Genomic DNA, 18072 nt, shown 5'->3' with positions numbered 1-18072 from the left:
CATGCTTGGATGTGCTTCAGCTGCCTTGCCGGACAGCATGCCTGCGTGGCACAGAGAGTGGGAGCAGTGTATTTCCTTATAGGGATTGTGTAATCAGTCGCTTAAGTTTTTTATCCCAGTCCTCAGACACCTTTCAATGTCTGTCTTTCCACACCCCAGAGTCATAATTCATAGCGTACAACACCTTTTACAGGCTCATAAACCTTGCTGAGACCTAACCTTGTGAAAAAAAACACAACAAAACTCCTTATCCCAAAAGACTGCTGCTGTAACGGGCCTTAAACCCCAGCTAAGGTGTGACATTATCACTATGAAGGGGTTGGGGACCTGCAGTTTACATTTTTCATATTGCAAGAAAGACCCATTCCTTTTCTAGCTCTGCAAAATAGTAGTTTGCAAGCAGCACCTTTTCAGGGCCTCAAATATCCCAGAAAACACAAAGAACAGATTTTTCCAAGAGGAGGTATCCTTGCTGCAGCAAACCAAGATAACCCCCCTCATCACTGATACACAATGCTAACTATGTATTTTACCCCTCAATCCCAGTGTCTTGGGGGATAGGGAAGGAAGGGATAGAGAAGTAAAATACTTTTGCTAGGAACATAAGAAATAATGCAACTAGTACATTGATTAAAAGAAATGTTTGCAGGATACAGCTTGGTTTCTTGATGTAGAGGGGTCCAACAGTACCCCAGTCCAAAGCTGACAAGTGCATCACTGCAGCCTGCTTACAAGGCACTCTGACCAATTCCAGCCTAGCAAGGAAGAGCAGTAAGAAAACAGCCACTCTGGACCTGACCACAGCTCCACCTGGACCAGCATCCCACCTCTGACAGCTGCTGAGAGTTATCCACAATGTACAGAAAATACTTCGCTGCTCCTGTTCCCCAAAAACGTTAATGCTGAACTTCAGTAGCTGTGTAGTATATTTTTCCTGTAACCAAAAGACATGCATAGAATCCTAAGAGTATCTCAAATTGGAAGACACTCCTAAGGGTCATAGCTCCTCACAGGGCTATCTAAAACTAAACCATGTGACTAAGAGCATGCATGATAATCATAGAATTTCTCCAATTGACTCTTGATCTTGAATCACAAAGCTGCACATTGGAAAAATTCACAAACTCCACCATTTAATTATACACTGGATAAAACTAAACCCATCTGTTCTTAAATCTTAGTTTGATAACTTCTATAGAAACCTCTCCATATTTTTGACCACATTCTTATATATTTTTATTTCTATCTCTACAAAAAAGAGACCAAAGCCAGATAAACCAGTGTAACCCTAAGAATTTGTCTAGCATAGCAAAAGCTCAATTTACCAACAGAAAACTAGGAATGAAGACAAACCTAAGAACAAGAAACAATTTGTGCAGGTTAAGTACACAAGCTGAAAAGAGACATAGCAAGATGGGCCAGGTGACTGTGCAGGCATTGCAGCCAAGCATATAAACCACTGAAAGAAAAGTTCTTCTCTGAACACAGCATTTAAAAAATTATCCACCATTCTTTTATCCAGTTACTTCTGTGACTGCTCATCCTGCACAACTTTTCCTGAGAAAAGTGCTCACTTCTTACGTGACTGTGTATGGTATCTAGCTTACAATGCATCACGATTTATTTAACCTCTGGCAGCCTTTGCCATGTCTTGTGTCTGAGGACTGCTGTCCAAAGATAACTTTAGGCAGAAGGCCAGTTTTTAAGGCATGTCAAACAACAACACTGTAATATATACATGTAAAAGATGAAGCCAATCCAGAGTCATCATAAGAAACTGCAACAGTTTACAAAGACTGGATGTAGTGCTTGTAGGCACTGCTTTAAACTAGTTCTGGCTCACTGCTGAGAGACCATCACAAAATGGTTTTGAGCACAGCAATTCTCAAGTACAAGTTCCAAACTATTACAAACTTGAGCAGCAAGAGCTACTCCTTGGGTTCCTGGAGTGGTCTACAAGCAGCAATAAGCAAAACCTGCCAACAAGCTGTATTTGTAGAAGTCTTGCAGAGACAGACAAGCTGTCTGTTCACCAGTTAGCCACCACTCCCTGGTCAGAGCAGAACTGGCCATTCAGTTTTCAGCATAAAGATCAAGGCACAGTTGGATTACAAACCAGATGAAAAAAGCAGTTTAATCCTGCTTCCTTCTCACATACTATTGGTGCAGTTACTGCTTAGGAACTGCATCTGGAGGCTGACTGAATCAAATATTTTTTGTATTTCAATTCAACATTAAAAAGAAATAAGACAACCTTAAACGGAGCAATCCAACAAAGCACTGAACAGATTCATGTGATTGCTGTATCAAAACTGCTCTAGTGGATGCCCTAGGATATCCACCCCAATATCATGTCAGAGACAAGCCACAGGTACAAGGTTTGTTTAAAGGAAATCAAACAAGATTGAAAAGTTGATTTAATAAATTTATGGGGCGAATACAAGTATCCACAATAAAAAAAAGCAAATTAATGCAGGGCATAATCCACTGTTGATACTGCTTTCTCTTTTCAGGAATGGCACCAGGAATTATGCCAACACATTTCAGTGGAGATCAGGTTAACCATCAAAGGATTGCTTATCCTTCTTGCAGGATCTAGCAACCATTGCTAGCACAAACCAAATTTGATTCACACATCAACAAGCTCCCCATAGGCTGGAGACCCTCACTTCTTTTCTTTATTTTAATCACTATGGTAACCATAGTACATTTCACACTATATATATTTCTTCACTGTAGGTACAATCTATTGTTACTGTTATAAGAAAGATCATGAGGGCACCTTGCCACTGAATTGCAAAAGGTAAATTGGGAAAATGCTTCTTATTGAACAGTGTTTCAGTACGGTGTAGTGTGGAGAATGACTTGATGGATGGCACTGTTGAAGAGGCCTTCCTGATACATATTTTAACATTTAACAAAACCATAATAATTAGATAACCAAAAATTTCCCTCAAATTACAACTAGAACATAGCATTACCCTGTTTGTAGGCAGAGAAGCACGAGGTGACCACGCTGTCACTCTGTGGAGCACCACGAACTGACTTCAGACAGGGGGGAGTTGTGATGGTGCATTCCCTCCCACACCTCCTCAGGCCTGCTCTGTGATTTCAGGAGTTACCTCCCTCAGCTGCAGTGCAAATGAAACGACACCATTGTTACTGGACTTTCCTCCCCCAAAAGTTCTGGTAGTTACAAACTTGGTTTATGGCTAGGACGGAAACATATTTTTGACTAAAGCCAAGCATCTCCTGAGTCAATAAAGAGCAGTAGCAAGAGAGGCCCTCTGAACCCTCCCACACCCCAGCAGCACCTCTCTAGGTGGGACACCACCTGGAGCTCATGAACCCTCAAGCCTGCCATACTGGAAAGCCCATCCCTCTACAGCCCTCAAGGAGCAAATCTTGCCTGTGGAGAAATGTAAATGGATTTGATGTATTCCACTGAACTCAGGGAGAACTCTTTTTAGTAACTTTTTACACAGGTATAGAGGTACCCACCTCTGTGCCTTTGTGTGAATTATGGCCTATGTAGAACTAAGAGAGTGAACCTTGCCTTCAAACTCTTGCTAGGGCACAATGTTAAACTCACATCAAATATTCAATTATAAAAGTAGGTATGCTTATCAAAATAAAGGTAGGAACTATTGAAAAATTAATATTATTTGAAAGTAACTACGTGCTTGCTTGACATAGTAGCTAAAATTGTTATAGCAAGCTGAGCTATATTGAGTAAGTCAAAGATGTATCACAATGAAACCTGGAACTAATAGCCTAAACATTATTAATAGTTAGAACAGACAAAACTGCAATTTAAATATTATTTAAAAATTAATAGAGCAACCACATTATAACATGGACTACAGAACTGACTGAAACTACCACAGAAACAGACTTAAGAGGATGTGAATATGATCCCGTGGCAAACACTTGGTAACAAAACAGCAGGCAATGAAAGTCAAGAAGGACCTGGACTCTTATATGACTGTTGATTGCAGAGTTTAGATTAATAATAATTGCCCAGGAATTTCTTTGTCTGGGGGTCCCTCTTTTGAGGCACCTAGCTCAAGCTACCAGGTATCAAAATTTATCTGTACCCACAGATGTGATGGAGATGAGATCCTAGTGCAAAAATGCCTTTAACATCTATCCTGCAGTAAGTTTATAAGAAATGCTTATAATCACTCTTAACAGCCTTCTTTTGTTAGTATTCTAGATATTTCTATCACAGCAGGACAATAGACATTCAATACACAGTTTGGTACCTCACATGTTGCATTTTAACAGACAGTAAAGTGATTCACCGTGACACACGGCCCAAGTGCCTTTTCTACCAATACAGACACACACTGTGCTCCCTGCTGAGCGATCAGGAGTGTATCTGAAAAGGCAGAAGCCCTATTCTTCCTGTAATTTTTGTTCGTTTGATTATCTTTTTTCTGGTAACTGAAAGAAACCCCAGCCCACGCCGCAGCCGGGCAGACACAGGTGCGATAGCGAGCAGACACACGGCTGCCCAAGGGGGAGGCTCTGCCCTCCCGCCGGCCCTGCGAACAACGCCGGCGCTTCTGTGAGTTTCTGCAGCTTCCCGTTCCAGCCCGCGGGTCACCGCGCCGGGAGCCGAGTCCCCGCCGCCCGCCTCGGCCCCACGCCAGGGCCAGGGGGAGCCCCGGCTGCGCTGAGCCCGCCCGGCCGAGCCCCCGGGCCCTCAATGCAGGCGAGAGCCGCTGGTGCACGGCAATCTCTCGGCCTCGCCGCGGCCCCTCCGGCCCCCTCACGGCTCCCCGCCCGTGGGCAGGGCGCACCCGCAGCCCTTCGCCGGGCAGGCACCGGCACCCGTAACGCAGCGTACCTGTCCGTGGCCGGGCTCCTCCACGAAGAGAGCGTCATCTTTTCCCGTCGGGCCCTCACGGCGCCGGGGGGCCGCGGAGCGCCCGCCTCAGGCGCCGCCGGCAGCTCCGGACACCCGCCCCGCTCCCTCAGAGCCGCCCTCTGCTCCGCGCCGCCGCTGCGGGGCCGGGCCGGGCGGAGACACCCACCCCCTCGGGCACCTCCTCCCGGCGGAGGCGGCCGCGGCCTGGGCAGGGGCCGGGGGAGCGGCGCGGCGCGGCGGGAAATGGCGGCCGGGCCGGCCTGAGCTGAGGGGACCGAGCTGCACCATGAGGCTGCTGCGAGCCCTTCTGCGCTGCGCTGCCCCGGGCAGCGCCTCCCCGGGCAACATCCCGCAGCAGGTGGACTTCTACTCACGCTTCTCCCCTTCGCCGCTCTCCATGAAGCAGTTTCTGGACTTCGGTGAGTCCCTGCCGAGCCGCCTCGACCGCTGCCCGCCTCCCACGGGCGCCTGTGCGGAGCGGGACGGCCACGACCCCTCACCCCGTCAGCGCTGCCCGGCTGTTGCTTATCTGTTAGTGCTGTGCTGTCTGGCAGAAAAAGGCTCTGCCTCTGCCCAGTTGGCTCATTCCCGGAGACCGCAACTATGACAAGGTTGAAATTTAGCTGAAAACTTCAGTATTTGGCACCACCAGCGTGGTTGGGTGTTTTTTTGTTTTTTTTTTTTTTTCTGAACTCGCAGTATTGGGGGAGAGGATGGGAACAGCTGTGACAACTGGTAGCGTTAGAATAGTAACTCAGGTGAGACTGGTTAAGCTTTTTGCTAAGCGGCAGGCAGCCTTTTAAAGGCATCTTCCAAACACATGATGCGTTTAGCCTCAGCTGGCACTGAGGAGCTGAAGCACTCATCACTTCTCAGTCACTTGCATGGGCCCTACAGAAACATCCTACCCAAATGTTGCTGTTTTAGAAGGTGTGTGAGAGAAGGGACAGGATGCAGGCACTAAGAGCCATCCTGGAGGATTTGGAATCTAGTCTTGAAAATTAGTAAATCAGTAACAGAATACTCTTATACTCAGTGCCAAAACCACTCCTAATGCTTCCAGGTTTGACTGTCAGCTTGGAAACAAAAGGGATCACAGGAATTCTTCTGTTCTGCTTTAAAGCAAAGACCACATAGAGAAAGGTTGTGTAAGTCAGACTGAGACACCTTTTCAAAGCCCGAGGTTGGAGCCATTCTATAATCTGTTTCTCTACACAAGACACTTTGGTGTGCATACATGTTTACGTGTTATATGTTTAACTAGTTAATAGTTTCATAGCTTTTTATAGTTTTGCAAGTAAAACCTAAGTCAGAACTAATCCTAGAACCCCAAACTTTGTATAAGCAGGAAGACTTAACAAAGAAGACTTCCTCACAATTATCTGCTGTCACTTCACCTATTTAACATTTCATTTGTGGCGATGAAATATATCTGACATTTAAAACTCCAGATTCCATATGTTCTGTTGCTACTGTACTTTTAAGCAAAGAATCTTGCAATTCAGAGTTTGCTTTTTACCTGTATTATTTTACCACTACTGACAAAATGCTTACCATAAAATCAGTGTTTGTTTTCAAGGCACACTACTTCCTTCTGTCAAAAGACAGACTTAGTACCTAAACATAAAGTAAAAGTAATCTTTAAAACTTCTACAATATTTTTCCCTCTTTTTTTGTTTAAGGATTTAATCACAGAATAAAAACTAATAACAGAAATAAAAAAGAGCCCAAGGCCGAGATAGTATTTGTCTGTAAGACATTCTGTAGCCATTACAATCTGATGGTGTTTTCAGTAAGGATTTTTTTCCCTTCCTTTTGCAAGAGTGAGAGCAGTTGAAGAGGAAATAATAAAATCTGGTAAAGCTAATTTAAACAAATGAAATATTCTATAAGCAAATATAGGTCTGGTCTTGGGTTATTAAGACCACAGTATTTTCTGTAGGAGTTTTACCCATTCTTTGCCTAGGTATAGACTGCAGAGATCATACAGTGCATAATGCTGGTAAGTGCCATTGTGGAGGAATTTATTGTAAATTATTTACTTTTTTCTTAACTGACATTCTTTCATCAGTGTAGTTTATTATGTGTCTGAGTCTGCATGCTTTAAAGTAAACTGCTCTATTTCAACGTGGTGAAGATTTTTCATGTTTAAGGCTTCCTTTTTCCTTTCCTCATCCCTTCCTTTAATCTTCTTCCCCAGCTTCCCTGTGCCAAATGGAAGGAGTGAACTGAGCAGTAACACAGGAGTTAATTTTTAGGAGGTACCTGTTTTTAAACACCAGACCTGAAGTATGCACTTGACTGCAGCAGATGGGCAGGTTAGGAAGTTCAGATGCTGTTTACGAGACAGTCTTTAAGTCTAGAAAGAAGTCTGGCTGAGAATGAAGTACAGCATTTCTTAGACTCTTCCCCATGCTGCACCCTCCTTTCTCACCTAGGAAAACAAGCTTTGTGGGAGTAAAAGCAGGTCTTGATTTTAATAACCACATTTAATTGCCACCCCCAGAGATAACACTTGTTCTTACAAAAGGACAGGTCAGTTATCAAGAGAGGCAGTATTTTCACTTTTAGCTTTTAAAAATTCAAAAAATTAAATGTATTAGTATCCTAATGGCTAAGCAGAGTAGCTGTTTTCTCACTGTTCATGTGAATTCATTCACCTGATTTCTGTTCCTGTAAGACTGAATTCAGGCTACAACAGATTTAGTTGAAAATGAGATCAATATTACTGAATTTATTTTCTGAAAGTGTTTGGGGATGATTTATGATAGTTCACTAATATCAGTGATGAAAAGCAGGGTGTATGGGACTATAATACTTCGTCAAGCATCATTCTCATAAATAGGTTCCTCTGCTGGTTTCATTTGCTTCTCTGTCATGCTCAGAATGACATATTGTTTGATCAGTGCTGGTTAGAGTCAATGTTTGCTGCAAATAAAATGAACAATATACATGGACAGAAGCTGCATTTAAAGTTGAACAGTATAGGTCTGTAACTGTTGCATTAGTTGCTGTTTATATATGGAAGATTCTCATTTCTGCAACAGGAAGGTTTCAGCATGCTATAAATTTTCAAATACAAATGTGCTGCTGCCATGAAAGAAACACTGGCTTACCAGCCTAGCTGAGTCAGCTTGAAATCAAGGTATAGGCCTCTTATGCAAGAGAGTAAGTTTGTGTAGTTCTCTGCTGTAAGTATTGACTTCATTCTGATGCCATGTTGATCTTAGGATCTGAAAATGCCTGTGAAAAGACTTCATTTATGTTTCTGCGACAAGAGTTGCCTGTGAGATTGGCAAACATAATGAAGGAAATAAGCTTGCTTCCAGACAACCTCCTAAGAACACCTTCAGTTCAGCTGGTGCAGAGCTGGTAAGAACAGTGACATTCCATTCCTTGAAGGGTGCCCTTCTGCATATACACAGGTGGGAGGAACTCTCTTCTTCTTAAGAACATTCATAGGCTTGTTACTGAGATGTTAAATATACCAATGTGATCAGAAACTAAATTTACATATGTGGGGAAAAAACATTTAGGAGCAATTAGAGAACCCACAAGGGAATTTAAAAAATCATTAAGGATTGTACACACTCATGTATCAGCAATCAAAAATTACAATTTCTTTTTAAACAAAAATCTATCAGAACAGTGTTGAAAAGGGAACTTACCTAAAAGTGAAGAAGCTCACTGAAGCAAACAACAGAAGCAGACTAAGGCACAAAATGTTTGCCAAACATAGAGCAAACCATTTACAAGACGGGTTATTGCAGATTTAGAGTAAAGGTATAAATATATGAAGAAAAAGCAATAGGAAGTTCCCAAAGCCAAAACGTAAAACAACAGGGAGAACATGAAGGTAATAAAGTTAAAAAAACATTATTTGAATGTCTTTGAATAGGCATAAACTTTTTAAAGATGAAAGCAAAACAAAGAGATTGCTTGGTAACTGCTAAAGGCACAAGGATTTATGTAAAGGCTTTTAAAGTTAAGGTATCTGCCAAAATCTGCCAGTAAATGGGATTGACTAGATGACTGAATATGAAAAGAGCTATCAATGAAGATGAAGGCTCTTAATGAGACACAAATGCTTACATTCTTATGATACTAGATGATACTGATCAAGTGGGAAATTAATTCAGTTTGGGCAAATGCAAAGTTGAACACAGGGAAGAACCTCCTCTCCCTGTGTGCTTGCTTCCGTACAATGGAAGAATAAATTTCTATGCTACTGGGAATATTTTTCTGGATATGTCAGTTGATGGCAAGAAGGAAAACAGTGTTAGGAACTAAATAACAAATGGGGAGGAATATAATTGTACCACTGTGTTAGCCCATTATTCCCTTGAATTGCATGCAGTTCCATCCTGAACAGAAAAGACCAAGAGGGATAATCAGGGGGTTGGAACAATTTCTACGTGAGGAGAAACTAAATAGAATCCTTCAGCTTGGAAAATACATATCTAAGGAAAGGGATGGCAGAAATACTTAAATCATGAACAAATGGAAAGATTCTTCTATAACAGGAATGCGCAGGGGCTGCAAATAAGTGATCACCTACTGGGTTTAAAATACAAAGATGATATTTTGTGCATTCTAATTAAATCAATCATGTGATTCATTGTGCTGGAAATTTTGGAAGCAAAGATCATAAATAGATTCAAATGAATCTAAAATTCACAGGGAGACAGGTAGAATGATTTGGAAACACGTGACATTGGAAGACCACAAATTGCTAACCAGAGATCTAGGGAGGCATATTAGAATTGATCTTTATCCTGTTTGTTTCATTGAAAGGTATGTCCAAAGTCTTCAGGAGATTCTTGACTTTAAGGACAAAAGCTCAGAAGATTCAGGGACTATTCAGAGGTAAGGCTTTGCTGTCACATATGTTATATCTGGTTAATACTGTATGGAAGGACTGTCAAGAAAACAATAGCTGAAAAAAATTTCCTATCTCAAATCTTTACAGAAGAATTGCAGCAATGTCATCCCCTGTGCCTAAAAGGAGGGTACATTAAAACAGGAAATTAAGCACTTTAGCATAATGTCACTCTATAGAATGCTCTGGTCAGTGCTGGCTGACTGTAAGTGCCACTTGGCAGGCATTGGTAGTTCTGCATGAAAACAGTTGGCACAGTGTTCTCTTTCTCTTGGCAGAATCAAGATAATAAATAAATACTCATTTTATAAATAGTCAAAAAAGTGGATTACTGATTGTTTCAATGCTAGTCACCTGAAATATGCTGTAAAGACTGACCTGCCTTCTTACTGCAGTAGGCAGATATAATATTTTTGTATGTAAATCTTCATTTTTGTACAGAGGCACTCTGTTTGCCGAAGTATTAAATTCCCTTGAAAGTGAAATACTAACTGTATTCATTTTAGTTTTACAGATACTGTGATAAAAATCCGGAATCGGCACAATGATGTAATTCCTACGATGGCTCAAGGAGTGATAGAGTACAAGGAAAGCTTTGGCATTGATCCAGTGACCTCACAGAACGTGCAGTATTTTTTAGACCGCTTCTACATGAGTCGCATTTCAATCAGAATGCTCTTAAATCAACACTGTAGGTGCCAGTGTTGAAAGGAGGGGAAATATCTGTACCATGTCAACTGTATTTTCCTTTAATGTTTAAGTGCTTAATATGTACTAAGGTGCTGCTTATGAAGATACTATTTGCCTTGCCATTTATAACTCATTCTTAATAAAATTCCTAAAATATTTATTAACAGTAGGCTTTTCAGTATGGTGAGGACTGAAATTATAGATTGCCCATAAATTTTCTAATTTGCTAAACTGAAGACACAAACTAAAATTACAAAGTTATGCTGGATATTAAATGATGTTTTCTTTTTTTTCAGCTTTACTGTTTGGTGGGAAAATTAATCCAGCTCATCCAAAACACATTGGAAGCATTGATCCTAACTGCAATGTTGTTGAAGTTATTAGAGGTAAATTCAGATGATAAAAACAAGAATCTTAAAACTGATATGCATACATTGTTTTGTTATTTCCTGCTTGGAGCAGTTCTATTTGACGTGAAATACAATTTTGTTTCTTTTTCCTATAAATACAGTTTTTCTGAAAAAATACTAATCTCCCTGACAGTACACAGTACTTTCAAATATTGGGGTTTTTTTGGCAGACTCTAATGGAGAAAAAAAAATAGGGCGTAGGGGAAATGTAACTTCCTATGCTTTTTATTATAGATGGCTATGAAAATGCAAAGAGACTTTGTGATTTATATTATATGAGCTCTCCAGAACTTATCCTTGAAGAGTTGAATGGTAAGTGAATGTGGTCAAGGCATGCTCTTTAACATCATGATGGCTTCTAAAGGAGCTGGTGGTGAAATGTTCTGCTTTTCAAATAGTTCACATGTTCTCTGTATCTACTGTCGTAAATTGGGCTTTTTAAAAATCTGGCAGAATGATTTCCCCATTCCTCCCTTTAATCAGAACACTGACATGAGCAGAAGTTTTTGATGCTATAGCTGTTGATATAATAAATTTTAGTGGCTCCTTCCCTTGCTAAGATTTCGTGTGTTTTCACCTGACATTACTGCATCTCACCCTCTGTGTTTATTGTGACACGTTAAAGATTTATACAAGATGTTCCATTCCATCTTTACCACACCTATGAGGAGGTTATTTGAAAACAACTATGATATGCCCTAGTGATCCCATAGTGGGTTCTAAGATTGATATCTAAAGCAACATTTGAAAATCTCAATTGTGACTTTTGATTAGCATAAAGTTTTTCAAAGATTTCTGTTTAAATTTTCCTTTTTTAAATTTAACAATGCAAATTTAAGTTTTGAATTACTGTGGAAATTAATAAAAGACATCTCATTTGCTGTTTAGTTATTTAGACTCTCTTCTCTCCAGTTAAATCACCAGGACAGCCCATGCAAGTGGTGTATGTGCCATCACATCTCTATCACATGGTTTTTGAACTTTTCAAGGTCTGTGCACTTAACATTAATTACACAATTCTTTCATACATCTTTGTTTACTGAGATTGCATTGCTTTGACTTTTTGAACCAGTTCTAGATCACAGCTTGTTTCTGCAAGTGCAAACTTCTTGCTGTTTGACTGCAGCAACACAGCTATTGTGTACTATTAGAGAAACAGTAATTGCATAGAAAATTAACAGCTTTGGAAGATGTATCTCTTTTACCTAGCCACTGAATACCTTCTGAGTAGACAGCTAAAATCTTAAGATGTATGAAGACAGTATAAAGCAAGTGAGAATAAGATATCCCATAAATTGTATATCTTCAAACATAGTAGAATGTTTAACAAGTCCAATAGAGGTTTCCTCAGACAGTTTAGTCCTAGACTTTTCTTGGACTTTGTGTCACATTGCATGTACTATGTGCATTATAAAGAATTCTGGAACACAAATGCTGTATATTAAACTATTCAAGTTTCCTTTAAAAAAATTAAATATTTGAAGTCTCTGTATTCTAATAAACTAAATATATACTAATACTGAATAAACCAGGAATATAAAAAAAAAATCTAAACAAATATACATTTGTTCTGATTCTTAAATATATGATAAAAATAACTGCTAGATTGATATTTTAAGATAATGTACGAAGTGAACAGGATTTAAGTTGTATTTGAAAAATTACAGAATGCAATGAGAGCCACCATGGAACATAATGCTGATCACTGCATTTATCCTGCAATTCATGTACACATCACATTGGGAAATGAGGATTTAACTGTGAAGGTACTAATTTTTTTTTACTATTCTGAAGGTTATTTTGATTAGGGTTTTTTTTTTTCTGTCATGAGCAGCATATTATTAACTTGAGGTGGTGATCTGGTTCCATCAATAGATTGTATGTGATGACGTATGTAAGTAAAAAAGCCCTTATGAAATTTCACATACTGCCTCATAAAGAGGCTGCAGTCACACTGAGGGCTCTGCAATAGCATCCTGTACTTGTGTCTTGCCTAGCTTAGAAGAAATTAAGACTAAAAATTAAGTAGCATCTTTATACATTATAACATCAACATTTTCTAAGTGACAATGACAGAGCTATACAGGTGTGAAACAACTGAAGAAATGGAAATATATATTGTATATTCCACACAAAACAAACCTCCTGAAGTACAATTTGCATTTTCTTCTTTTTCTGTACAACATCCATGTTTGATTTCAAAGACCAATTGCAAGCACTGGGCTTTTCATAGGTCTAACTAAACTGTAGTAAAACAACTCCTTTGACTTACTCCTTGAAGTAATAGGTTTTAGTAAATTATATTTAAATGCAGTATTCTTGAGGAATAGAAGGAAAATACACAGAGAACCTAGCATTTGCTAAAAGGTATAGATAGTAACTTCAGACAAAAGTGTGTTATGAACAAGATAAAAGCAATGCACAATTCAAGCAGAATTTCCTTCCATTCAAGAGATGATGAATGCTTCTTATGACAATATTTAATGTAATGGTTTGGATAAGGGATGAAAGGGAAGGATTCATCTCTCTTTGGGCATTGTTGAAGATGAGAATTAAAGAAAATCTCTAACTTAGCTTCAAATAATACTTTACCGTAACTTTCTCTGGCTTATTGTTTGAGAGAAGCTGTCTTTTATAAAAATGTATTCAGGGATGTAAAGCTAAATGCTCCTTCTTGTTCCAGATGAGTGACCGTGGTGGTGGTGTTCCTATGAGGAAAATTGACAGACTGTTCAACTATATGTATTCAACAGCACCACGTCCTCGTGTTGAGACATCACGAGCTACACCTTTGGTATGCAAGTCTTTTATACCCTGGCATCATGGATAGGTCTGATTGTCACAAAAACCATTTAGCCAAAGCTATGAAATACTGATTTTATAGATAATACATTGAGTAGTATTTGAATTTTATTTAATTCAAGCTTAGTTAAAGTAATTTCAAAAAATAACTGGGAAATGGCATAAAATACTAAAAATTATTTAAATTTGTTTAAGATTGTCTTTTTCTCTTCTAAATCTAAAGATCAGCCACCTCAAGCAGAATACTTAGCTATGCTGCACATACTGCAGTGAGAGCAGGATTCAGAATTATTTTTGTAAGCACTGAACGAAAGCAAAAATAATTATAGCAATAACTTTAGATCAAGGCAAAGTTCATTTGTATTGTGTAGTCAATTGTACCAACCCCCAGCAAGGATGAAGCTACATAGATGTGACATGCCATATGTAGAATCCACTCTGGTCTCATGTGAATGTTTTAAGTGCACAAGAAATAAAGCCTAAGGTCTCAGAAATTAGAATCTCTGAACAGCTTCCTGTATTTATTCCCCCACATTGCATAATTTAAACATATATGTAGTTCTGCATGTAGATTACTCTGCAACTCACTAAACATGAGATCTTTACAGAGTATGTTGTGTATGCTCATTGAGAGATCACCTCTAAAATCTAGTATTTAAACAAAAATTCATGCTTAACAATTTTGGGCTTCGTCCTGCTACTGCAGCCAGAGTTTGGTAGAATTTCAGTATAAGCGGCAAATGCATAGACATTGTGTCTTGAGTATTTTATATGTATACTGATGAAGAACACTGAGTACTTAAGATTAGTATCTCCATGAGGTGTGAGTCAGACTCAGCACAGTTTTCTCTAATGGCATCTCTTCAAAAAGCTACCATAATGCAAGAAGTGTTATCTCCAGCCCTGACTGACAAAAGAATCAAAGAGTTTTCTCATTCTTCTCATTTTGGGGTATGTAATATCTTGGGGGGGCGTGGAAAGGCGGGCAGGCAGAATATTTAACACCTGAACTCACTGTTAAACATCATGCTTAGTTTGTCTATTTTACCTATTAAAACAGAAAATGCCACTGATTAATGCAATTAACAGAAGTATACTTTTTCTCCTGATCAGGCTGGATTTGGTTATGGCTTACCCATATCACGTCTGTATGCACAGTACTTCCAAGGAGACCTGAAACTCTATTCCTTAGAAGGCTACGGTACAGATGCAGTTATTTACATCAAGGTACGATGTAACATTCTACCATTTTACATTTATCAGCAACTCTGATCTGAACTACTAATGGAACTCCTTGTTGTGTTATGATAACTTCATTTAAAAAGAATCATCAGCTGCAGCCTTTTCTCCTTACAGGCCTTATCAACAGAATCAATTGAAAGACTCCCTGTATACAACAAAGCAGCCTGGAAACATTATAAAGCAAACCATGAAGCTGATGATTGGTGTGTGCCAAGCAGTGAGCCAAAGGACATGACCACTTTTCGCAGTATGTAGCTTTTTCCTCAGCAGCTCCTAAGAAGTAGGTTTGTCTGCAAAGGGAATTTAGAAGACCTGATTTATACCAAGACATTGATCCACTTTTGATACATGAAAGTAATTTTAAGTGGTGTAACAGAAAGCTTAGTGTAATTAGGCTTTTCTGAAATTAAAAAAGCAACAGCCACCAAAACCCCCAAACCTGCATTTATAAGGAAAGGTCATACTTAATATTCTTTTTTTTATGACTGCTCTAAGAGCCAAGTCAAAGGAGCGGTATTTTTGTTTTTATAGGGATCAGTGCAACAGCTATTACGTCTGGTATTAATTTGTACAATTACAAAACAAGTTTATTAGAAAAACTATTGAAAAAGCTCACTGAAACATTCTTCCATTATACGATTCTACAGATTAATGAAAAACTCGTGTAAGAAATACTGAGCTCATTGCTATGCCTTTGCAACTGTATGGCACTTTCTTTTACCTTAAGCATGCTGAAGCTTAATTTTGTGAAGTTAGATATGTTGCCTACATCAAGGGTTTTTTTCAGCTGTAGAAATCACACCTCTGTAAGGAAAAAAAACGTAAAAAGCTACTACTGGTATAATGTATCTCAGGTATGTGGCATCAATTGTATTTCTTTGGTTGTAATGTGAATATATAATAGATGTGAAATATATATCTTGCCCTTATCATTGTGAATTTAAAAATAGCACTGGCTTGTGTACAGTAGAGAAATGTTGTCTTGCATTTGCCTGTATTTCTGTAGGTCATACCAAAATGCAGTATCAACATTTTAGCCTTTGTAAGATCTCAGACTTGGGTATGTCAGGTTCAGCTGTAAATGGAAACTATTTTAATAAACAGATTATTAAAATTTGTCTGTAATAGGGCATCTCTATTACTTTGACAGTATAAACTACCTTCTCAGGAGTAAGTGGAACTAACAGTTTTTGAAAATACCTTTGAATTTGTGATAAGTTTCTGGCCTCATTTTTGTAGTAACTGGAAGTCACACTATAACATAAACATGATAACCAGAATATATTAATCAGTCAAAGACAGAACATAGAGGGAAAGATAGAGAGTGGAATGAATCTTGTATTTCAGATACAGAGTCCTTAAAGAATTCAACTTAATGCCTACTGTATGTGCTTTGTTCAAATCACATGCAATCCATGTTGCACCTTGATCCCTGTAATTCCTGAAAATTTTTGGAGTGATGCAGTTAAAGCCATTGAAAACTAATCCTATTCTCAGTTAATTAAACTGCATGTAATTCTGTGGGTTTTATTCTGCAGCAGACAAGCATAATCCCTCTCAGAAACAATAAACCTAGCTTTTGCTAGTTTACTATCTCTGTGCAGAGAAGGTGAGATACTACAAATGAAGGGGATGGTTGGGATGTTGGAAATTAAAGTCATGCTACTCTAGCTGTAGCTGAATCAGATTCAAGATTGATCACTTGCTACCTCCCTAGCCAAGTTCTGCAAAACAATGAAATGGTTTTAAAGCCTGGTTAAGATAATATAGATAACTTTAATAATAGAAGTGCATTACAGACTAGGCTGTATACACAGTTAAACGTGACAGTCTGAAGGAGGATTATTTTATCTTCATTGCCACCAGAACAGTAGGGTTACCTATACAACTCAAGCTTGTGGGCACCTTTGAGGTCCCTATTTTTTTTTCTTACAAGGATGCAAGGTGGTAACTGGCACACCTCTCAATCTTCATGGCTCCAGGTGTTCTCTTCCTTTGGCCCTGCAAGAGGACATGAGAAATGCCACATTGTGTAAAATGGGGCCTGTACAAATGTTGGGATGGACACTTGCAGCTATTGCTTTTGCTAAACTAAAGCTGAAAGTTACAGCAAGGGTTTTTAAAAACTCAGGTCTAAAGCTGAGCATTCTAGCCTTTAAATCTTTTAACTAACTCAATTAATTTTAGTAATCGGTATTTCTGAAGAAAAGCTAACGGTTTGTTTTCTACAAAGTCTATTAAGTATTTTAGATATTACTGTAATGAAGTCTCATGTTCTCAGCTAAATTGAATTCTGATTACTAGAGCAACTTGCTCTATGATTATATTTGTAGTTATCTACTCACCTGCCACCCCAAATGATTGTGGTGAAAACACAAATGCACAGTGTTCTGATTTACAATATTTAATCCTAGTTAAAAATTTGATCTTTAATAACTTTTGGTTTAAATAGAAGTGCAGAAGGCAAGTTTTGTGTTTAGAATTTTCATTACTATACTGAAGTAATTGTGAACACACTGGTCAAGTTGAAGGGAATCACTACAGAAAAGTAGTATACTATCAAAATGCTGAGATTAATAGTTTTGTATGCAAATTAGCTCAGTCTTGCACTATAAAATTAATCTTGGTTTGTGTTAATTTTTTGAAAGAATTGCTGCATTTATTCATTAAAACTGTTGTAAAAAATGAAACTTTGTTGGGTGATTGTGTTGCTTGATACTGAGCTTGTTCCATGCAGCCAGCTTTCTTGATCAACGCTGTGGGCTGTGATAATCAGTGTTTCTCTGTTCAGGTGCCAGGGCAGTTTATCATCCCTTCTATGGCCCCTCCTTACCTGTAACAGCTCTGCACATAGGGAAACCTCTGAAACCATTACTTCCACTAGTCTCCTTCATGAGAAAACTCTTCCCAGGGTGCAACAGTAGGGTTAAAGAGAAAGGGGCAATACGTTGTTCTAGAAATAGTCTGTGTTCTAGCTGAGAGAACACTCAGTTTTCATGACTGAATTAGTTAAAGGGTGGTTTTACGTGGGAGATCCTGAGCATTTGATGATTCCATACTTCTAATTCCTTTCTCTTTAATCAGTAGGGCAGCATTCCTCTTTAGGTTCAAGGTCTGTAAGTTTGACATACAACTCAAAGCTACTGTGAACAAAGTAAGTAAGTTAAAATCTTGAC

At 38.9% G+C, this 18072-nt stretch overlaps 1 protein-coding gene across 1 annotated transcript; it reads left to right on the top strand.

Annotated features, from left to right (window-relative positions):
* Positions 1–5054: 5054 nt before the first annotated feature.
* PDK1 (pyruvate dehydrogenase kinase 1) lies at positions 5055–17586 on the top strand. The gene is made up of 11 exons (XM_056496621.1): positions 5055–5292; positions 8104–8245; positions 9668–9739; positions 10259–10443; positions 10739–10828; positions 11087–11164; positions 11765–11841; positions 12520–12618; positions 13536–13646; positions 14768–14881; positions 15011–17586. The coding sequence occupies exons 1-11, from the start codon at positions 5160–5162 to the stop codon at positions 15149–15151; spliced, it is 1242 nt and encodes a 413-aa protein (XP_056352596.1). The 5' UTR covers positions 5055–5159; the 3' UTR covers positions 15152–17586.
* The last annotated feature ends 486 nt before the right edge of the window (positions 17587–18072 follow it).

Source organism: Oenanthe melanoleuca, chromosome 7 (genome assembly GCF_029582105.1).
Source record: "Oenanthe melanoleuca isolate GR-GAL-2019-014 chromosome 7, OMel1.0, whole genome shotgun sequence".
In the NCBI taxonomy this organism is placed as follows: Eukaryota; Metazoa; Chordata; class Aves; order Passeriformes; family Muscicapidae; genus Oenanthe; species Oenanthe melanoleuca.
The sequence above is the reverse complement of the archived record's forward strand: the minus strand, read 5'-3'. Positions and strand labels throughout refer to the sequence as shown.

Bases quoted from the DNA above. Each gene is read 5' to 3' on its own strand.
- PDK1 (XM_056496621.1), top strand. From the start codon at position 5,160: ATGAGGCTGCTGCGAGCCCTTCTGCGCTGCGCTGCCCCGGGCAGCGCC. The intron at 8,246-9,667 runs GTAAGAACAGTG...TTTCATTGAAAG, and splicing joins GTTCAGCTGGTGCAGAGCTG to GTATGTCCAAAGTCTTCAGG. The intron at 9,740-10,258 runs GTAAGGCTTTGC...TATTCATTTTAG, and splicing joins GATTCAGGGACTATTCAGAG to TTTTACAGATACTGTGATAA.